At 40.9% G+C, this 22,127-nt stretch overlaps 1 protein-coding gene across 4 annotated transcripts in view; it reads left to right on the top strand.

Annotated features, from left to right (window-relative positions):
- LOC111254510 (neuropeptide F receptor-like) overlaps nt 1-21,339 on the top strand; it is an 81,523-nt gene extending 60,184 nt beyond the window's left edge. For 3 of the 4 annotated variants that reach the window (XM_086975158.1, XM_086975159.1, XM_086975157.1), the window contains 2 exons: nt 904-1,197; nt 17,693-20,719. In XM_086975158.1, coding sequence (XP_086831284.1) covers nt 904-1,197; nt 17,693-17,951 — 553 coding nt within the window. In that variant the 3' untranslated portion in view covers nt 17,952-20,719. Of the gene's footprint in view, nt 1-903; nt 1,198-17,692; nt 20,720-21,228 lie in introns of those variants that run through there. The other variant, XM_086975160.1, reaches the window with a different exon arrangement.
- Nucleotides 21,340-22,127: the final 788 nt, after the last annotated feature.

The following is a 22,127-nucleotide window of genomic DNA, read 5'->3' as shown; positions in this document are numbered from 1 at the left end:
GACTAGATAGGGGCAACTGTAACACCAAATCCATTTTCTATCCGTTCAGGAGTGGGCCGAGAAGATTCTAGAGTATTACTGACGTCGTTTAGCCACCGAACGACTGGACTACTATTTTCGGAAAAAGTGTATTTTTTTTCCTTAGAAGAATTGGTCACAGACAGGGCGAAGTGACAAACAAATTTATTTTAAACTTTTACGAGCGATGACGACAGCTGAGGTAATCCATTCTTGGGCATCAATCGGCTCTAGCTCATCGAGAAATATGTATGCACAGCCTGAGGTATCCTGCAAATGTCACATTTTGACTACCACCACTAGGAGGTGCATTTTGTTTGAAGTAGAATCCTTTCGGAGATGTATGAATTGCTTGATTTAGAAATACTACATAACAATTGTGCCCTCGACTGCAGTGCGCGATAAGGAAAGAAGCCAATTATAACCTAGAAACATAGTTACGAGACCTTTATGGAAATTAACGCATGAACTTAGTAAATCGACTTCATCAAACCTGTGTTCATAAAAATCATACTTAAATGCACTCTTTTTTTAGCGGGGTGAGGGCTTGGATTTTCTGTTCGGATCCAGCCTCCTTTAAATTCTCAAGCCCCTTTGGTTTTTCGAACCAGAAACCTCCTTCTAGCCTAGGCGTCTCTCACTGTTTACAATTACTAACAAGTAGCATGAATCGTAGCCGAGTAATAGAATTTCAGAAATACATTCTACCCGTAGGTTAACCCAATATCGAAATACTAATTTACTGTAGTCTACATAATGAACTATGGTATGTACTTATGATGTTGGTCGTTAAGAAGTTTGCTTCTAGGCTCGATACATACTCCATAGGAACGTTAATAGCAGACAGTATTGACCAACCTAGTTATTCTATTGTTTTCGTTGCAGGTTTTTTTATTCGCTATTTACTATGGTTCTACAGTACATGCTACCCATCGGCATTGTATCTGCGGCTTACGCTTCGATCTGTCGAAAATTACGGGACCGGATGATGGCCAGAGGGGGCTGTCAAGCTCAACTCGAAGAAAAGTTGCTTCGCGAACGGCAACGAGTTCAACGAACGAACAAACTACTAGTCGCCATTACCGTCGTCTTCATTCTAAGTTGGCTACCACTCAATATTCTCAACACTTGGTTCGACTATTTTGAGACACAGGATAGCAAACTCGACGTGCAATTTCGGTAAGTTCCAACTTTGACCAAACACACGATACAGGCGAGCAACGCAAGAGTTGTACCCAGATAACGGGCTCTGCCGGAACTTAGCTTTGCTCAGAGCGGTCGTTTGTCTGGCAAAAAGGATGCCAGTACGGGTTACTTTACTTATAAACATTATTTCTCCTTGTTGCTAAGTGCTGGCCGTAAATGTAAATGCCGTATAAACAACCTCAATGCCTATTCCGCAGTTAGAAAGTTACAATAATTAAAATAGCGAAAATCAATATATGTCTGATCACAGGTAAAATCGCAAATCAGCTCAGGAAACTTAAGCCCGCTAGATTGTATCGTTTGATAAACACACAACATAAATCCAACTTATGTTTATATTTGTGGCTTTGTTATATCAGGTTAATTGCTTTTTATCACCTTAGTGCCGATCTGTTTACAGTTATATAACACTGGCCAGGCGCTAAAGTGGTTAAGTTATTTCAAAAAAGCCTCGTTCGCCAGGTCTTCCTTCACGGCTATCGTGTTGCCTTTGTCGAACTCTTTCACTTTGGAACATTGTATCGATGCTCTACGTACCTCAGACACATAGTCCAAGTCTATTTAAGGTCGAACTTGCTTTTAAGTTCAATTTTGCAACTCTATAATTCTCACAGAATATATTTTACTTTATTGGTTGTTCAGAGCATACGACACCGCACAATCCCTAAGAAATATTTCAGTTCTCATAGGCTTTCAACGTATATTCGGGTTCGCCCATTCCACACGTTTACGTCACGTATAGTTTTATAATATTCTGACGTTGTTTGTGTACATGCATATATTATACGTTTCGATTTCGGTTATCGGACACAGACGATGTACACTGGATCCGGCAAAGTACTCCTAGTTATATGTTGCGTCCGCTCACTCGGTTATTATCGGTCGGACGAACGGATAGGCATTGCTCACATTATTTCTGTTGTGAAACGCGTGGAGTTGGTGATCAGTAAGCCGTTACAATGGCTGAAAGTTGTCCTTGGACCACGGTCGTTGCCTTCCGATGGGATTATTCCACTGCTCTTCTCTTGGAAATGTGTTCTAGTACGGCCTGATACACCGAAAGAATACGAATAGTTCATGTGTAGGCGAACGCTACGAAAGACCAATCGGTAAATGCTATCAGCTTACTAACATCTGTAACGTCAGTCTCTGTATGAGCAGCCGCGGAAAATGGCCTTCGTCGCTTTTGCCGGGATAGGATGGAGCCCAACAGGGTTTCTGTCGGAATCTTAGACAGTTGTCAGTTCGAAACAATCAGTACTGGGAAAAATGGCTGGACTAATACCGGGAAAAAGCAGCGGTAGGACAACGACAAAATTGGCTTTATCATACTAGTGATACTGACGGTAGTAGCGCACTTAAGCAGGATATTGTAACGTTTGTGTCTAACTGGGAAATACCCTAGACGCCACAAACGGTGACAAGCGTTTTACATCAGTAAAAAGAAATAACCGTCAGCCGATGAGTGAGCATCATAGGGACATGGCAATAAATGACGCCTGGATACAAACGCGTGTTATTGGCCTTAAGGCCATATTTTTCGAACAGTTCGATTTTAAAGTCTATTTTTGAAAAAAATATATATATTATTCGTTATCGATTTTTTCTTCTCAGCAATCTTCAATGTACGGTAATATACTGTATATTCAATGTTCGGAACTTATATTCAATTGTACAATAGTATAGCGTAGCCAATGGATATAACGAACATAACAGTCAACAATATCAACAATAGTATTAGGTCAGACAAATGCAGTCAATTGCAATGGTCACGGTTTTAATACCTCCCTCTATAAGAGGACAGAAGTTCGACGCCGGAGCTCTTGTTTGATAGGGACACATCAGCTTTTATAGTATGTATTTGCGCTTGTGCGTTAAATGTCTGTCCTTTTGGTGTCCTTAGCCCCTGTTCACCTATTTGCTCACAATGTACTGTTCCGTTATTAGGCCTTCAAAAAATATACTCACACCGAGGGACGTCAGGTTGATATTAGAAGAATATGCATAGCAATGCGTCCCCAAGAAAGACCTTTCCAAGAATCTACTAGTATCTATTTTTGATTGCCTCTGTTTTATCTTATTCGATAGATGATCAATGTGAAGAATTACGTATACGACCAATTGCGAGACGGCTGATATTGGTTACTTAGTCGCAACTTTACGAAAATGTTAGGGATTTAAATATCATAGCTCATACATTCAATGAGAGAGAAAGCTCTAAGTTGAACAAAATACGGTTTTCGATAGTAGTGCGGCAGTCTGTTATTATTACGTGTGAACGGCACGCCTTTCTACGAATACCGAAAAGTCCGTAACGGTACTCTTAAAATATATAAGATTAGAATATATCGTGTTTATTCGTTTCCAACCGTTGCGTCGAATAGCAATATACGGACATAGGATTGATCAGCAAGCTTAGAAAGGGGTATCTATGCTGACGAAAATACGGTCAAACACACTTTCGAGTTTTTTGATGGATTCCTAACCTAATTAGCGACTCGCCCGGGTAACGCAAATCAATTGTAGAATATTCTAAGCCATTTATCGACGTGGAGGCAGAGTAACTTCATTAAGTATAGATGACAGTTGTGAGCCTCGATTTTATAATCGAGTAATCATTAGTAGACGATTACATCTGTAAGTTAAGCAACTTGCATATATATAGCTAATACAGGCGAGTCCATTTTGCGAATCCAAGGCGAACCGATTTGAAGTTCTGACTGCGGAAGTTTTTTTTTTTATATATATACTTTTCTTTATCTATAGTTTCTTGGGGGTAAGTCGATAGTGGGATATGCTGTCCTACCCGTTGCCCTTTTTAGGGCACAGAAAGTACCCTACAAGGACTTAAATCGGAAAAATAAGTTCTTTGAAGCCAACATTGAATATTCCTTGTTCAATCCAGAAAGTAATTAAAGCGTAGCGATGAAGTCTGCCATTGTCATCAAGTAAGCAGACTTTTGATTACAGTATTAATGGCCCACGGGTCTCTTGAGAAACTTGAAATGCAGGTTTTCAACCAGTGCCTCATAATAGAAGATGTCCCTGGTGTCCATTTATAAGTACTACTATTACCTAGCATCCGAACATACCTGAAACTCGATTTCTGTTCAGATGATGGCAAGGTAGGTCGAACCATGCCTCTTCTGTCGCGGCAGTATGCAAGTTCTTTGTTGACTCAAGTTCTATGCGGAATCGCATGTGTAATACACCATACGCATTTCTAACTGATCGGGACTCAATTTTACGTAGTTTCCACATTTGTTTGGGTTATTATTCTGTAATAGGTTGCATGTGAAGCCCTTAAACTCGAAACGTCGTTTTCTTAAAAGGCCTCCCCGACCACCAATGCGTTCTCGTCCTTCAAGCCTCGACGTCTGATCGCCTCTGGGCTAGCCTTAATCTCCATTCTTGAAATGTTTACGCCACTCGCGTACCCTGTTTCTTGCTTAAGATCTCCTTACGTGACTTCTTCATCGGGACAATATCGTGGCCCCCGAGAAACAAAAACTTGATCATTAAGAACTGATTTTCGAGAAGAAAGAAAGAAAGAAAAAGATATTCTCTAGACCTTCTAGACTTTTCTAGTTCCTTGTAGACCTATTTCTTCTGGGGCACACTCAACGGGTTTCCGCCCACAAGATTGAAATATTTGCCAGCTAAGTTTCGTTCGCTAGCGGTAACAGCGTAGTTCAAAAGTTTTTCATAAAAAATCCGTCGAATTCGTTTGTGAGAGCCTACTATATGGAAGACGAACATGCTTAATTAGTTTAGATGCTAGGGAAAAACATTCTGATCGAGAGAGCGTGTATAATACTAGTTCCCTTACAATGTCATTGCGCAGTATCTTTATGGCTCTACTGATAACGAAGTTCTTCTAGCACAGGCAGAAATCACTCAATATCAGTATTCATGCAGTAAATGAATATTACCTATGGCATAATTTTGAATATATGGAACGGAGTGGGTGACGGTTTTTGGCCTGATCAAACGAAATCTGCTCGGCTGATTCGCGTAGAAACACATTGTCGCAACAACGGTGTTTTCGTATACTCACGCACTGTATTTGTATCGTGCATTTGTAGACTAATAGTTATCAGGTAATACGTGTCGTTAATAAACACCAACATACACACAATTAATTACTTTTAATAGAGAGCTCTTGTGAAGCTTTTTAGGTATTTTACAGGTCAGACTTATCCAGATCTCATCTTTCATAAAGATATTTATCGGGATGTCAGCTACAATCTACCCTTTCTTTTCTACAGTCAATAACAATTCATTACCATTCAGTTGTCCTTTATTCAACACTGCTTGACCTCGCCAATCTGTCCTATCTTTTACCATTCTTGCCCTACCAATTGTGGCTTACGATGTTGATAATACATTGGCCGTCAGCCATACCGTTGCCCCTTTCGGCAAACTTAATTGTACTTATTATATATTGTAGAACTAGTACGAAACTCGGGAACTGGATAAGCTACGGCATATGGTGCACGCTCTCGTACTGTGCTTTTCTAACTACTACGAGCGCTCCGTTAGGTCCGTCAACGTGTTCCCGTGAGAGCTGGGTGAGTTTTCCTACTTGTAGGTTCGAACCCGAGCAGAGACAGACTGCGTTTCGCGTTGGGAACCAGTCGACTGATGGAATGCCTAACGGCCATACCGGACGTGAAACTCGAAACATAGAGATATGTCAACTCAATGGCGCTCCGCTAATTGGTGCACTCATCGTGCAGGTTACTCGCACCACGCAGATTCAACATCCCGCTATGCGTTCGGAGGTACCGTGCTCATTCCTCGAAATGCCTTCGTGTAGCAAGGCCCCAATGCAAATAGCAGCTGTGTGGTAAGTCTTCTATCCTCTCATGCTTTATTGGCTGAACTATAACATCTTTGCGTTTCACCGGACTAGACTGATGGGGCTGAATCTGGCAGAACCGTGAAGACCAGTAGAGGCTCTCAGGCACCCCATCAGCCATTAGCTCCCTGTACGGACGACAGCTTGGCTTTCCGGATAGACGCCTCGTCGTTTACCCGCTTAGTGGTATTGTTGCCACCAGCTTAATCAGTGGCTTCGCTGAGCTCTACGCTGGCGATGTTGAGAGCGACACTGGCGGGAAACTGCTGTTTGTAGGCTGGTCAGACCAGCTATTCTACTGGCCAATGAAACTTGTGGCGTATAGCTTTACCAAGTCAATGCCGGCTGTCAATCCTACTACACTAGGAACATCAGGACCGGCAGTGTTAGTAATGGCTTGTCTTACGCTTATCAGATATCAGCGCTGTATGTTACAGTCCACTCCTTGGTGTCGGGGTCGCACAAACATACCGCATTCCCAAGCCCGATACTTGTTTTTCTACGTTGCCTGTTCTATCCGCTGTCCCGAACGGAAATTATCGACGGACAGCGAAACGATGGCCCTGCAACAATAAGTGGTACGAAATGAGGCACAGAGGTGGAGCAGGCGCGTCGCACAGGCGAACTCGCACTCGCTGGCAACGGCGAAGTCCAAATTGTAAAAACAAGAAATCAAAAAAGGAGCAGCATTTCGGGTGTGCGCCTTAGTAATACTAGAGACACCAGTAGACGGTCTCGAGGGAGATGTGGGCTTCGATAGAAATGAACAGAAAATAATGGAGATATGAAATCACAGCCCGCCGCAGCAGTAATGCTTAGTCAGTCTTCTACTACTAGCTTTATTAGATTCGCCAGTTGAAGCGGCGAAGATAATAACGCCAGCATTAGCTGCAGCCGACATCAGTGTCTATGGCCTGGACTACTCCAGTCGAAGAATAGATATACTAGGAAGGCTGGCAGCCCCTGCTAGTAGTAGTAGCACTATAACAAATGTTAAAATAGAAGTAGTAGAGGAATAGGAGAAATGATGGTGGCGGCAGAAGAATAAGCTAAGTACGTCTATGAGGGCAATAAGCAGTTGTTCCTCAGGCAGAGGCTGTGGTAGCATCAGTATCAGCAACGACAGGTCCACTAGCAACAAGAGATAACAAACTCGTGCTCAGATTCGTAGAGAAGGAATGTGGCCGTCGTGCTTCAGAGAGGCCATTGCAGACTCTGCCTTGGCTATTGAAATGACGAGTTTCTCGACCCGCTGATGGATCGCTGAGGTCTAAGGCCTACCATGCGTATATAAACGAAAATATCGGTTACACTCTCCAAGAGAGTGGGCAGCAAATGGCAGCTCGGTTCGAGCAAGCACCGCCGCTGCACAATACTGTGATCGAGCAAAAATGTCAAGAATACCGCCACATATTGCTCTTCGAAAACATCTTGCGTAAACAAATATGCCACGTTCCTAAAGATCTGCTGGAAGCAGATCAGACAAAGCTGGAGTGAACTGACGGGCCACTTAGATAGTCGAGTTGTTCACGGTTGTCAATATAGTAAGCGCAATTTTGTTATTTTCGGCCATGACCTGTGTTTTTCATTTTTTAGATAATGGTTACATAGTAGACCAATGTCGGTGCTATGACAGTACACATCGCAACATAATATATGCGTACCTACGCATTTGGCGATACCGCTGAGGGATTTAACTGTTTGTAAGAACGTTTCCCAGTTAGCCGGACGCGCTAGCAAGCAATTGCTACAGAAAATTAATGGATACAAATCAGGCTGAGCTGTTATCGGACGTAAAAGTCGCCGAGATGTAGCATAGATTTCCCCAGGTCAGCGTCAGTGAGAACTTAACGAACGTATATATATGTACCAACTGCTGTGGTCATGCTGTGACTTTCTTTTGTTACAACATCCTTCCAGTCAAGAAACCAACTAATTTTACGTATTATAGTATAATTCCCACTCGTCTCCATTATGCTAATCTTTAATACGTTTAGTATACAGAGAATATATTTTTTGCTTTTTTTTTTCATGAACATTACCGCTGAAAATCATTGTCCTTTAGAGAATCGAGAAAAAGGCCGTTCGTTACAAATTATATCCTATGTATTTGTACCGTTGACGGAACTTGAAGCACCAGTCTTCCTTTGCTAGTTTCCATTAATGAGAGGCCTTTAGAGCGTTTTTGGGTAAAATGCCATATGAGTGACTCGTTGATTTTTTGGAGAACTTAAACATTTTTCTTACAATATTAGCCTACATTCACAATTAGAGAGACCAGATAATTATTCATATAAGCCATTATCTACTCTCCTTGGTAAAAAAGCACCTACATATAACTTGTCCTAAGGCAACATTTTCAAGAATCTCTATTAATGTCATAGGCCATTTTTTCAAGCCTTTGAGTAAGCTAACGACCTAAGATGACTTATACTGTTCGGTTGAATTCTACAGGCCCAGATATGCCTTGCATATTTACGCTGGTCGACCATCATCGCCTATTTAGATCATCGAAATTCGTTGTCCTCCATAGTAGAAGTGTGGAAAATGAGAGAATCCCTCAAAAGCTAGAGGGGAAACAAACTTTAAAGTTATCGATAGTGAAGTGGCAAACCGTTTACAGAAGTCGGCTCAAATTCGAAAATTAAAAGTTTAAAACTCTTTCTATTTGAGACTACAGAAAAAGGACAGTATGACATTAGGCACCAGCTGTCAGCAGAAGACTGCGTTATTATGAGCATTACTCCCAATAAACTAAATACTTACGGACAAATTTCTCGCAAAACTTTTAACAATTATTGTCTGGACGTTTGAATTAAATGAGCGCCATCGTATCGTCGTTTCTGGAGACAGCTCCTAAATAGTTAGTAAAGTTTGACGATCTAACCAAAACCGTATGTACGAACGGAGTAATTTGTCGAGGTCAACTTCGAATGGACCCAACTTCTCTGAAATAGAAGCACAATTTATATATGCAGAAATATCAAGGTCAACCTTAAATTAAAGAAACCAAACTATATATATATATATATAACTTACAACTTTGATCACGCGTTTTGAAGGCTGCACTTGTTTCAAAAAAAAAAAATCTATCTCTATCCACGTCGTTGTCGCCCATAATTTGCTACGTCTCAAGTTTGTTGAACAGTTATCACGAGACTCGGCGGCTGCACGAAACCATATCTAGGTATAGTATATTTATTAGAGTACGGAAGCAGCCATACCTATTTTTATTTATTTCTGTGGGGGCAAGTGTTACATCCGCTAAACTGACACACTGTGATTTATGGGCGCCGCTACGATTCCCTGAGATAATCTCAAGCACCTTGCTATTATTGTCATACGCCCACATGCGTAAATGTACTTGAACTCGGTTTGGTAACATAGGATCGTACGACGTTTGACGTCACAGGTAAAAAAGAATAGCGTGAGACGTTAATGTTTAGCCGCAAGAAGGTTTTAGTGGGAAACTATCACCAAGTCTCACGGTTACTTCGCGAGGTTAGTGAAGAATAATAGAAAAATAGGTAGCAACAAAAGCGTTTGAGTCCAATTCTACTGATTTGATTGAATGCTACTAATCTACTAGCTGATTGGGTCAATATATGGCTGCAGCATAACTGCATTAGTAAAGCTAGTCGCCTTTGTTCAATATAGAGAAATCTTAACGACTAGTAAATATAAAATTTTCTTACGATCATTTTATATGTGTTCCAATTTTTGTGAATGTTTTGCCGCGCAGGCAAATACCTATAAAGTTTCAATTTCAAGTTTTCTACCATGCTTTTATGACCCCAGTTAGTATATCATCGAAACAGCGTCAGCGGAACGATTCAGTGCTATTAATTTCTATAGACTTAACGAATGCAACTTCGCGAAAAGTAAGAGAGGTATCACTAGATCGACCAAACGTATTTACCTCTATACGTCTATGGCTGATGATGGCAATGCCCCATCGGAACCGAGCGGGGCAAAGCAGCAATACAAAAGGGAACACTTCAGTGCACCGACGCCACCCATTCAGTCGGTATATCTCCGTCATTTGTTTAATCTTTTGCTACGGTCGCAATATTCAAACAAAAATGGTGAAAGACGCCAACGAGCAGTTGAGCTAATCAGCCTTTTACTCGTTAGAATACGATCTAGATGAATTTTTATTGCAGGCTTCGAGTAGTCCTAACAGTGGTATTCTGGTTGATGGCCACAAGCTGCCAAGGGCGTGTCTATAGAAATTCTAGTACCATAATGGAAATACAACCATTTTTGCCACTAAGAAAGTGTTAGGGTAAAGCACACAGTGAAAAAAAAACTGACAATGATCTTATCTACGTAAAAAGTGAGCGCCTATCGGCTCAGTAACCCAGCCACAATTGGCGTATCAGTCGTACTTAGAACTAACAAGCGTATCTATTTTCTAATTTTTATTTTTACGTCCGCTTTTTCCCAACGGTAAACGGTTCTATATCACTTATAGGAACTATCAAGGCTAAAGAAGTTAGGAAACCGTCAAAGATAATAAGTAAACATGGCTCACCGAATGCAAACATCCGCTCCAGCTTGCGCGAATTTCTATAGACCGTTCTCCCGACCGGTTATATCCATTTCATTAGCGTCTCGACTAATGAAGAATATGTTCAATCTCATCAAAATCAGGACGAGAAACTATTCCCTTTTAGCTGACGAACTCTTCGGCCCTTGAACGTGTCGCCTTCGTCCGTTCTACTTCAAAATATGTATATCGTAAAAACACTACAAGAAAATTGTTGATTCTTCTCCGATTGATTGTTCGCGTTTAGGCCATGAAGTCGATTTTGACCGTTATTTTGACAACTCTCCGTGACGTAGGCATATCGAGGCATGGTGCGGCCAACCAATGCACCCGGTTACGAAACAGGCGTATGTATTGAACCTCGTTCATTACGATTTCACACTGGTTAAAATCAAACAGTAGGTACTTAATTTAGCGAGCCTCTTTTTGACATTTTCATATTGACTAACAATAATATTTGAGGATGCACGCCGTATCATATATAATACTTAATTAGAATAGAAACTTTTCTAGTTGCTGATCCGAGTTACCAACTTGACCTTGGAAAGGCCAGCGTACGACTTGTCCTGTATGGTTATATTCAGTTAGCACCATGAGCAGAAACGTATTCCTCTTTGTCTTTTGAAAGCGCGCGGCATTAAACGAAGGTGATGTGTTAGCGAATATAGAATGGACAGATCGATGGCGATTACCTGTCCAGGCGGACTCTCTGTTTCGCGTGACTCTAGCAGCTGACCACTTCGTGTTTAGATCTTCTTTGAGCAAACCATCTTTGAGATAAGATCGAATAAAATAGAAATTTAGCAATACAGAAATCAAACATACGATTAATAATGCGGGCTCGAATTCTAGTCTCTCCATCATACGGTTTTTGTTTGTCGATATAGAATGTAACAAATACGTTTAAAATAAAACGTGTTTCCCGCGCGCATCAACGCTTACGCTGAATTCATGCTTAGTATCCACTTTTGCCATTGTCGACACTACTCTATAAACAAACCTGGCTTTTTCATCTACGGCGGTTCTTCTTTCATTTTTTTTTGTGTAGGACAACATGCACCAGCGAGTGAGGTTGCAAAATATTAAGAGGCGCTTTCGCTGTGGTTCGATTCGACTTTGCCTGGGTCCAAGGCTGATCAGTCTTTTTTCTTCGTTTTCGAGTATCTCGAATTAGTGCGCCATTCAATCGTACTGAGATTGTAAAGAATGTTGACTTGGAGCTATACACAGGAAGCGCTGAGGGCCAATGCTCTGCTTCAATTCAATTTCGGAAATGTATCAAGCCAGAGGCAATTTTTTTCAGCTCTTGCGGGAACTGGGTCAATAACGCCAAGTTCCCTCTCACACTATCTCTCACTAAGTGTAGCCTACTGGATAGGGAGCACAAAAGACTGATGGTGGTGCTTCAGAAGTCGGTATACGAGTGGTTACTGCTCACCTACTGCCATTACTACTATAGTACTGGTCCGGCGGTGGCGCAATGAACGAGAGAGAGAGAGAGTTATGGGTCGATCAACCATCAGACCAATTGGCAAAATCTATTGGCCGTCCGACGGTTCGTCCAGCGTCGCCCTTCACTTACTTGAAACGGCTACTTAAAAACGAAGCCAGGGGAAAGGGCAGACGAAAGAAAAGGACGAGGTGGGCATCAAATATTGGATTTTGCTCTTCCTGCAGGATTCAAAACTCTTAAACAGGAAAACTTAAACGGGAAATTCCTCTGGATGACGAGCAAGGCAAGGAGCGCTAGTAGGAGATTTAATGGTCCGCTCTCAAGGGAGAACCGGCTGGTCCGGAGAGTGTATGAAGTGCATGAACCCTTAGAATAAACTGAGGAAAAGCTAACGTGGATCGTGCATTTGGAGGGATAGTGGGCTGCTCAGTCGACCGTGACTCTGCGAAATTGTTTAGCGGCTCGTCTATCTCCGTCGAGCGATAGCGATAGAAGCGACAGTCCCGTTGCCGTTGTCGCCTTCGTCTCTTGCAAAACCTGTGAGTCCCACCTACCTGACGACCCAGACCGCCTCTCGCGTATTCTAACTCCTTTTGGCTTTAATCCATATTGACTAAGAAAAATAGCTGCTACTGCTATAATAGTAATTACACAACTAACACTAATCTGGCCTATTGAGGTGAATAAGTTAGCGAATAGGATATGCAGGAGGCCGCAAGCCACACTATAGTGCTTATAGTGTAGAAAACTGTCCTTCGTACTAAAGAGTATGATGTATAAGTTATTCGCACTTAGCAACAAATGGCGGACCCGTACATCGCATGGAATCGTTGACTATCGCAAAAAAACAAAGGGAGCGCATAACGGTTTGGGAGTATCTACTTTGTAAGGCTTGATATCTATCACTCGTTGTAGGAACTCGGAAGAGGTAGGCTTGCTATGATTACGATAAGGTCGGACAACCTTTTTTTTTTCTAAAGAACTGAACCGACTGATACGTCATTGAGCTAACTTTATTATTGCCGACTGCACATAACCAACGGGGAAATTATTAAGACGAATTACACCAGCGATTACGAAGCTCCCCAAGCCCATACGACTGGTCAACTAATTCTATCGTGAACGACAAAAGAAAAGATCATCCATCGTGAGCTGGACGGAGCAGCGCAACAGTCAAAAATGAACAGGGCAAATCTTTATCTAAGCGCATGTCCGGGCACTGATTATTATAGAAACATATAGGAACATGGCGCTATACTTTATACAGCGCCAACGTCAGCATAACGACACTGTTATAGCTGAGTATAGTGCGGGTGAAAGGTGAATGAGCATCACAAACATACGTTATGAATTTCAATACGCAATGAAGTTGTTTGAACATCTGAAAAAGGTACATAGTTGTCGGGTAGGTCTACAGCTCGTAGCGGAAGATGCACCTAGGATTCTGTATATAGAATAAAAGGTCTAAGGTGAGTTTCGTTTCTCTCTCCTATGATTATAAACGATGGAGAGCTAGCGGACTGTGGGGCGATAGGCAGAGCTGCGTGTGCAGGTTTCGATGATGAAACTCTGCAGAAAAAAAAAAAAAAACAGATTACGTCTGTTTTTTGCGCTGTGGCATGATATCAACTATAGCGCATTTTTAGCCGAATAGCTACGCGATGCTACCATCTGTGTTTGAGAGGATCCGAAAATGGATGTCAGGTAACCGTCTTACTGTACGAGGTGACTTGTGGAGAATAGGACCCACCGGATTCTAATTTTTTTTTTTTTTTAGGCTATACCACCCAATGGCGACCCCTGTTGTGAGAGCTTGCAGACTTCGCAAGTAGTCCCACTGTATTTGTGACGTGATTGGTTATCTTGAGATGCAGCTATCACATCTGCGCAAGGCTTCTGTTGGAAATCACGGGGAACAGATCAAGTTATGCAAGTGGTTCTTCGAAGAACATTTGGCGCACGTTGTTCATTAGTGCAGATTAAGTTTCCTGGGTTGGATCAACATAGAAGTAAAAGCGCGCATATAAACCTGCTTTTATTCTGCATATGCTAAAATCAGTTACGCTGGCTTACTCTATATATATGCTTCTCTATTCGAATGTATTATTGCTAGGTGTGCGCAAACTCGCATTTGCGACTCTAACTTGTTATGGAGTATATGAATAGGAGGTTTTAAATGTGTTCTCTGCAGTGGGAATCACTGCTGCCATTGGGTTAGTACCGAGCAATAGCACGTCAACCACTACAAAAACAAAAAACACATAGTCTAAAAATGTATCTGTCACGTGCGTGAGTAATACTTGAGGATTTGACAAAAAAAAAAAAAAAAAAAAAAAGTTGTAGCATAGGGGCGAACGGTGCCAACAGAAAAACATTTGAGTATCTAAGTTTCGACGTTAATTGAAATAACGACACAATGGTTACTTAGCTACCAGCTATTGTACAGCACACACCACGAATTCGTATCGGCAGTTGGCAGCTGTTTCCCACACATTCTAAGATACTCAGTCTAGGGGAATCCTTAGAAGTTTCTGCCGGAGCCGAATCGTCGTTAAAGATAGCTGATATCTTCAATAAAGCGACTAAGAATTACGCGTTGATGACTGCCAAGCGATTCCCTGGGAATAGATGGCACGGATTTTTCATTTATCCACTTGAAAGTGTCACCAATTTAGGCTTGCGCCAAAAACTTATGACATCAAGCTGCACTGGCGGGTAAGTTCTCAGTAGCTACATTGGTAATATTTCAATGTGATTCCTTTTTGAGTTGTTGTGTACGATGAACAACAACAACAACAACAAAATTGTAGAAAAACCAAAAAAATATGTATGTCTGTGATAGAAGTGTTTAAGATAATCGTTAGTACGGATGTGCATTTGCTCTTCGGATGGCTAGTTGTTGTTAGCGCCAAAACCGTGAAATAACTGTGACGCGTTGTCTTATCCCTTTTTCACTATTATTACTCATACAGGTTTATTCATAGATATATAAATGTCTTGCAGATAATCGTCATAAAAGATGTACTCCGGCCTAAAATAATAATAATAATAATAATGGGTCATAAATTGCGCGCCGTCCATGTGGATCTATGGATAAATAGCAGCTTTACGGGTTGCAATATACCTGTACGCAATATTTACTATCGTATCATAGTTATTGTACTGTAATGGTAAATAATAATGATCACTTTTTAACGTCAACTTATGAACTACTATGCTATCATCGATGCTTCCAGTGGACGTCTGGAACCGTCCACGTCTAGCGGAGATGACTAGTTCAGGATACATCTGTATCTGACCCAACGTCGTTATGATTGGAATAAGCGTACGCCTCAATAGGATGTTAGATGTCGTCTGCTATACCGGAACTACCTTTAGCTACGCTAGAATCGTCGATGAATAATGGGTAAATTTGTGATTCTGCTTGATACACCTCCAATTCGTTGCATAAACCCAGAATCATTTCGCCAAATTTTGGCAGCTTCACTCGTATCTTCTGAACCGAGATACGAGCACTCTATTAAGCCATTGTTTCTCTACCTAAAATTATGATAAAAAGCTACGTTGATGTTTCTTCCAATCAGTGTTATCTCTTTCATTAAAACAAGACACTGGCTAACGTAAATCAGTTGTTCCAGCCTTTTACAAAGCTTCCTTGTGCAACTAAGCCCTTATCTTCTGTTATCATATTTTTCACCGTAATACGTAATAATAGTCAAACTTAGGTCAGATAATTAGGGTTAAAGTAAATTGCATACGTATCAAATCTTGTATATATTAAAACCAGACTCGCTGGATCGCACATAGTGTGCCAACATTTTCTGGGAGGTGTATTTTTATTAATCCGCAAGTATATTTAGGTGCGAGAACTCGATCGATGGCGCTAACCAATAGCCCGATAGATGGCTTTTTACCCTTGTTTTGTCGTTAGCTGCTATTGCACAACATTAGATAATAACATCGTGCTTGTGGTTGCCTGGCCACATAGCATTTGTATTCAGATCCGCCTGTAGTGATCATTCAGAGAGTAGTACGTGACGGTAACCGTACGCGGAAAAATCCAGCACAACGTCCCCCACAAAAACACCGGAGTGGCACGGAGATCGCTGTAATTTTTCATGATCTAGCAAAATGTATGATAAAATCTGTATGTATTTGCTTATATCTAGATTTAGAATAATTCATAAATTTCAATAAACTCGTTCATTTAATGTCCATTTGGCACTAAAGTCTAAAATACTAGAAAATATATAGGATGCCTGGAGTGGTTGTTCAAGCTAATGTAGTACTGTAAATATAAATAAATAATTATAATTTTCTTTATTTAGATAGCACATAGACGGCAGACCACTCGATACTATGATCCGCAATAGCGGTTCGGTGCCGCACATTGCTAAAAATGAAAAACCTTTAAAAAAAGGTGAGTAGCCTATTCACGGGTAGCAAGATTGTTCAACACAATCTTGGCAAATGCCAAAGGACACTTTCTTGGCGCACCTGAAACGTATGTTTTCATTATAAACTACTGTTACATACATATTACTATTTGGTTATATATTTCGTGGATTTGGACGAAAGCTGATTTTTTTTTAAAGAGATCTACCCGTATTGCAGAAATATTTCGTGACTAGATATACCTTCGTTGGCAAGCATGGCCATTGTTCCTTGATGATGATGATGATGATGATGGCAAATTTTAATTATCTTCTACCAGATAGCTGGAGAAGATTTGTAACTAAGATCTACTATGACAAAGATGATTATTCCATTATTGAACACTATCTACAACGGCTTCTTTTGCATCCCGCCTATATAGGGAATGACAAGGGCAGCCACAATAAAAGCTGGTCGACATAATATCATCCAGCTAGCCCCCCCTCATTTCCTTAGTGGAACGACGCAAAACATGTGCATAGCGCAGATATGTGTACGTGCCTACAGGAAGCAACTGCTCATATGGGGAACAGTCAATAACTTAGCTGAAGTAACATTAACATCGTTCTGAATGTCTTCTCTCACTGTGTCTTGCAGACGCGTAAAAATCGAATTTCTTGTTTTGCCTGTTATAAATAAATCATGAATTCCTCCCTTTTCGTTTTTCTTCGTTCGTTCCTTTTTTGCGAAGACTGCAGGGACTCTTCCTCCATTTTCCATGCTGCGCTACCTAGAACCGTGTCTACTGCGGTCAGCGCGCATTACGTTTTCTTTGGTCGAGATTATGGAGACTGCGGAATAACTTGTAAAGACGTTCGACTTATCTTGAATTGACGTCTGTTAAATTGTGTGAAAAAAGAAACTCTGATAAACTGACAATGCGAGCTATACATTTACTATGTCCGTGGACGCACAGACGTCCACATCTACATGACAATAGCGCACAAGAAAAATGCCCGCACGTCATCGAAAGACTGTGCGACACATGGGGCAACTCAAGAATGACAAAGTGAAAGTAGAAAAACGAGGTTTTTTACTATGGGGAATAGCCGTCACAAGCACACCTGCCAGAGTAACTTCAGAACGTGACTAACCATATTTTCATTGTGTCTGTGCGTGCGTTTTTCTCCGTCACTGTCTTTGCTGCTATACGTATTGTGTAATCTTTCAGGGTCATGTTTGCCTTCTGTCACATGTGTGGAATGAGCTCGGCCTGTACTAACCCATTTCTATATGGCTGGCTAAACGACAACTTTCGCAAGGAATTCCAAGAGATTCTCTCCGGGTGCTTCCCACAGTTCGTTGCAAGATTTACCTCTCGCCAGGATACGATCAACGAGTCTCGACTACCTTCGATGCATCCCGCTGTTAGAACAATTGCTGGAAACGAAATGATACAGCTTCGTGCTTATGAAAGTCCTCCGTCATAGATATACATTAATAATCTAAATGTTGTTTAAATTAAAGGGGAGTGAGAAGAAAGCAGGCACAGTAGTACGTTAGATTTCCTACCAATTCCATTTCTACTATTGCTATGAAGAGGTATAGAAAAAAAAAAAAAAAAAAAAAAAAGTGTTCGTTTAACTACTAATGGCAGTAGACAACAATACCGCTAATGCCAGGTAATGTTCGGCATACATCTGTACGTGTATACCATTTCAATAAATGAAATGCACACATTTTCCGGCCGGGATCGTAGAGTTTACGGACTCGCGAGTCAGGTACAACAGCTGTAGGCCTTTACAATCTGGTTTTAAATCACCTTAGATTCAATAGGGCGAGGAAAGATTGATTTCGGTATCGGCATACCAGGTAGCAAGCAAGAAGGGAGGGCTTTTCGTGAAGATTTGTTGATTAATTGTTTGAAAGATGCTAAAAGTAACACAATATCATATCGTTTTTCGAAGATAGCGAACCAGATTTGAAAAGTAGTCAGGGCTAGTGAAATTTCTACGACTGCTAGCTGCGTTTATCGTACAGATCTTTCTACGAAAAGACAAAAGTAAAACCAGCAAATAGCATGTAAAGTGAACAGCCTATACTCGCATATAAATGCTGCTTCACCTAATATCATTGTAACCATTCTCTCAAGGACATATATAATATGACCTTTTTACAAGGTCGTGAAATTTGTTCCTTGTAAAAAATCATACGAGAACAATTTATCATCTCAACTAGATGAGTGTAGTTCAGTTGGTAATTGAGACTGTGCAAGCTGGCTCTGTAGGAACAGTTTTAGTTATTTTCAAGATACCCGCTTCTATCTGTTTTTGATTGAATCTTGTATGTGCGCACGTGTGTGTATTGCAAGGCAAAACACAACGGTCAGCGTCTTCATTTGACCTCTTGGTAGGTATGTATGTATGTGTCAAAAATTATGTAGAGGGAAGTAGCGATTCGTCAGTGTTAGCATATCCGGTGCGTTGTCGTCACTTACCTTCGGCTCAAGTACCACCAGTTTTACATAGCACACTTGTGTGTGTGTGTTAGTTTAGGTATCTTGCAGTTTCTGTATGATTCTCATAGTGCCGATGTAAATATAAGAATTCGAAATAGTGTTTGTTAGAGAGACAATCCTGTCCTATTCGAAAGGTGCTTATCAGCTGGAAGTATACCACTATACAGGTATAGGCATAACTATTTAGTGGCGATTGAATAGTAACATTTATTATACCTAGGTAGATGTACAATAACTGAAACATTTTTCCCTGATGAAAATGCCACCACCAGATATCCACCAGATATTAGTTAAACGAACCTAAAAACACACATTTTAAGCAGCTAGCTTAGGTTTCTAGAAGCCTACTTCGGCTCTCTTCCATTACATCCTGACCCTCCCGCCGCTATTTCAGGTCCATGGATTCGTTTTCCAAGCAGCAGTAATATGGACACAGGGCCATGTGGCCGTAGGGCCCCCTACAGTTAGCCCTGTGCTGGTGCGGACCGTGGCCAAATAATGACCGCAATATAGCAGAATACGTTTTGTTTTATCCGAGCACGTTTTCATATAGCTTAATCTATGTAACTGATAGGTAAAACCGATGATTTAAATAACATTAAAAAACAACGTTTATGTAGATTTATGACGACACATGTTTGATTGATAGTGCGTAATTGTGTATTGCAATTCTTGTGATGACAATTCAATTATTATTATTACTAATGTTGAATATGGCATACGAAAAAATCGAGTGATCGTATAGCTGTGATTATTTAGTACGCCCGAACTCACTCGCTACGGAAAAAATTCAGTCAGCGCCGTTTTACGAACAGAAATCTTATTATATACCTATAGAGATGTTTCGGACGGTCCATGTACGGTTCTGTAATACTATTAATTGGACAGCATTAAATCTCGTGTAAGCTCTTGAATAAAAATGTGTTCATGTTACACAGCAGTGGCGAAAACACCGAATAGCCTTTTTCTTTTTACCTTTTTATAGTCTCCGGATAGATGGTAAGCGTCACTGAGAGGGAATTTTGCCATATGCCAATGTTACGGTAGGAATCGGCGGGTTATGGCGAGCAGACCAGGAATTCACTTGTTGCTGGCCAATATAAGATCCTACAGTGAAGCCGACAGCTAGGCATCTTGACCTGAACCCGTCTATACTGTAGGCCTTTAATAAACCGCTGTTCGTCGTTCGAATATTTAGACCTGAAGACTCACTTAGAACAACTCATGAGTCGATACGACTAGCTCGAAGTGACAAAGGCTTCGATTTTTTTGGATGATTATTAATATTACGCCATCAGTAGAAACAAGAAAAGATTTTTTTCGTTTTTGGCTCCGTGTCATTTGTCTACGTGTAGTTTTCTTTCTACATTAAAGAGGAAGATTCCCGGCCAGATCTATATGATTCAATTAGCAAACAATGACGTTTCTTCGTCGATTTTATCATTCGCCTAAAAAATGCATTCTTCATTGCTAAGTCTCTTATTCAAAATGGATAACCATCAACGAACTATACAATGTTGATTTTTTTCTAAGTGCAGAAAAAGGCGATTCCTCTCTATTCTGGAAAATTCTTCACCATCAGACTCCTAAACGAATTGAAGCCAGATCTCTGAACCGCTAACAGAATTTCGGGGGAGCTAAATCGGATTACTGTTCAGAAACTAAACTTCACAATACTTTTGTTTATTCCATAAAATATACAACTCGATATAATAAAGACACTATTGTTTTGTCTCTCCAGCAGCTTCTGTCTTGAGTTATGCCTCGATACTAATATAAATATACACGTATATATATATATATATAACAGGTGAAGCACAGGTTTGTTTGTAGCGGTTTGTTGTTTTTAAATGTAAGCGCAGTCCAAACATCGTTGTTATCTTAACCGAGTGTCGAAGACTTTATTACCAACTCCTATTCCAGTCACGATCTTTTTTTGAGCAGAATAACCCATTAGAGTGTCGTTCAGGGTCACAAACTTCTGCAGTTCGTTGCGTTATGTTCATAATTTTTCCGAGTTCAAATAGAAATAGTAGCACTTCGTAAATGATGAAGCTCATTGGACTGTTCGGAAATTGTTTTTATCAGCACAATACAGTTAAACGTTCCGAGTACACGTCGGCATAGAAAATAGGTGAAACTGTACTGAAGAAAAAAGCCGACGGGCTTTGCGGTGTCTTCATTTATGTACGCCTCGAAGGATACGGTGATGGTACCTCTACTAAGCAAGTACTCATTTTGTATTATAGGTGCCTATCGAGATCGAAAGCAAAGGTTGCGGCTTCAATTGAACCGTGGACGGAAGACAAAAGATCAACACTGGGAAACTTAAAGCGCTAGTGCTAACACGCTTGTTCCCGTCTGTTTGTATTTTATAAGATTAATTTTTATAAGGTAGAATAAAGAAAAGTGGGTGTTATTTAGCAGGCGGTTGGTTCAATGAGCGACGCGTGCATGTTTACATAAATATTCATATTCTTTAGAAAGCGCAACGTTTTTTGCAGTGTAAGCATCAGTTCAAGACGACACGAAGGAATGGGTGGACGTCTCTCTTGAAGCGACGATTAGTCGCGCGCGAATTCGGTACGACGGTACTTCACGCGTGTTTGACTTCCAGCCGAGTATATTTCGAACTGTTGAAGTTATTACGAAGTATGTACTGTTCCTCAGTGAATAGGATTGATGTCGCACACGCACGCACGCACGCACGCACGACCATTTGAATAGAATGTTGCATTTTTTCGAAAAGAAACAATCTGGCTGAATAGATAACTACTATTAATCATCCTTCTGATCTGTTGTTTCTATAGCGAGCGTTACCGCTACTTGCTGCCCCGCAGTATAGGACGCTTTGTGTAATCTTCAGCTCAAACATATGTCGTCTAGGGTTCGGTTGATTTACTAACAAATATTTCATCGACCGTTACTAGTCGTACCTGACTGGCTGTCACTGTTTCTGACAATGCAAGCACGTATAGATTTGCTGCCCGATGCTATTAGGGCGTCTGGAAGCACCGGATCATAGTTTGTCTCCCTCGGACATCATGCACAATGAGCATCTTCAAGTTAAAACGACCATGATAATAGTGTCTGTGGCAGTTTCGTATGCGTGTGATCTGCGCAAGAGGAGCAGAGCGTCCGGCCATTG

Source organism: Varroa destructor, unplaced genomic scaffold (genome assembly GCF_002443255.2).
Source record: "Varroa destructor unplaced genomic scaffold, Vdes_3.0 BEIS01000007.1, whole genome shotgun sequence".
NCBI lineage: Eukaryota > Metazoa > Arthropoda > Arachnida > Mesostigmata > Varroidae > Varroa > Varroa destructor.
This window is presented reverse-complemented; position numbering and strand designations above follow the sequence as displayed.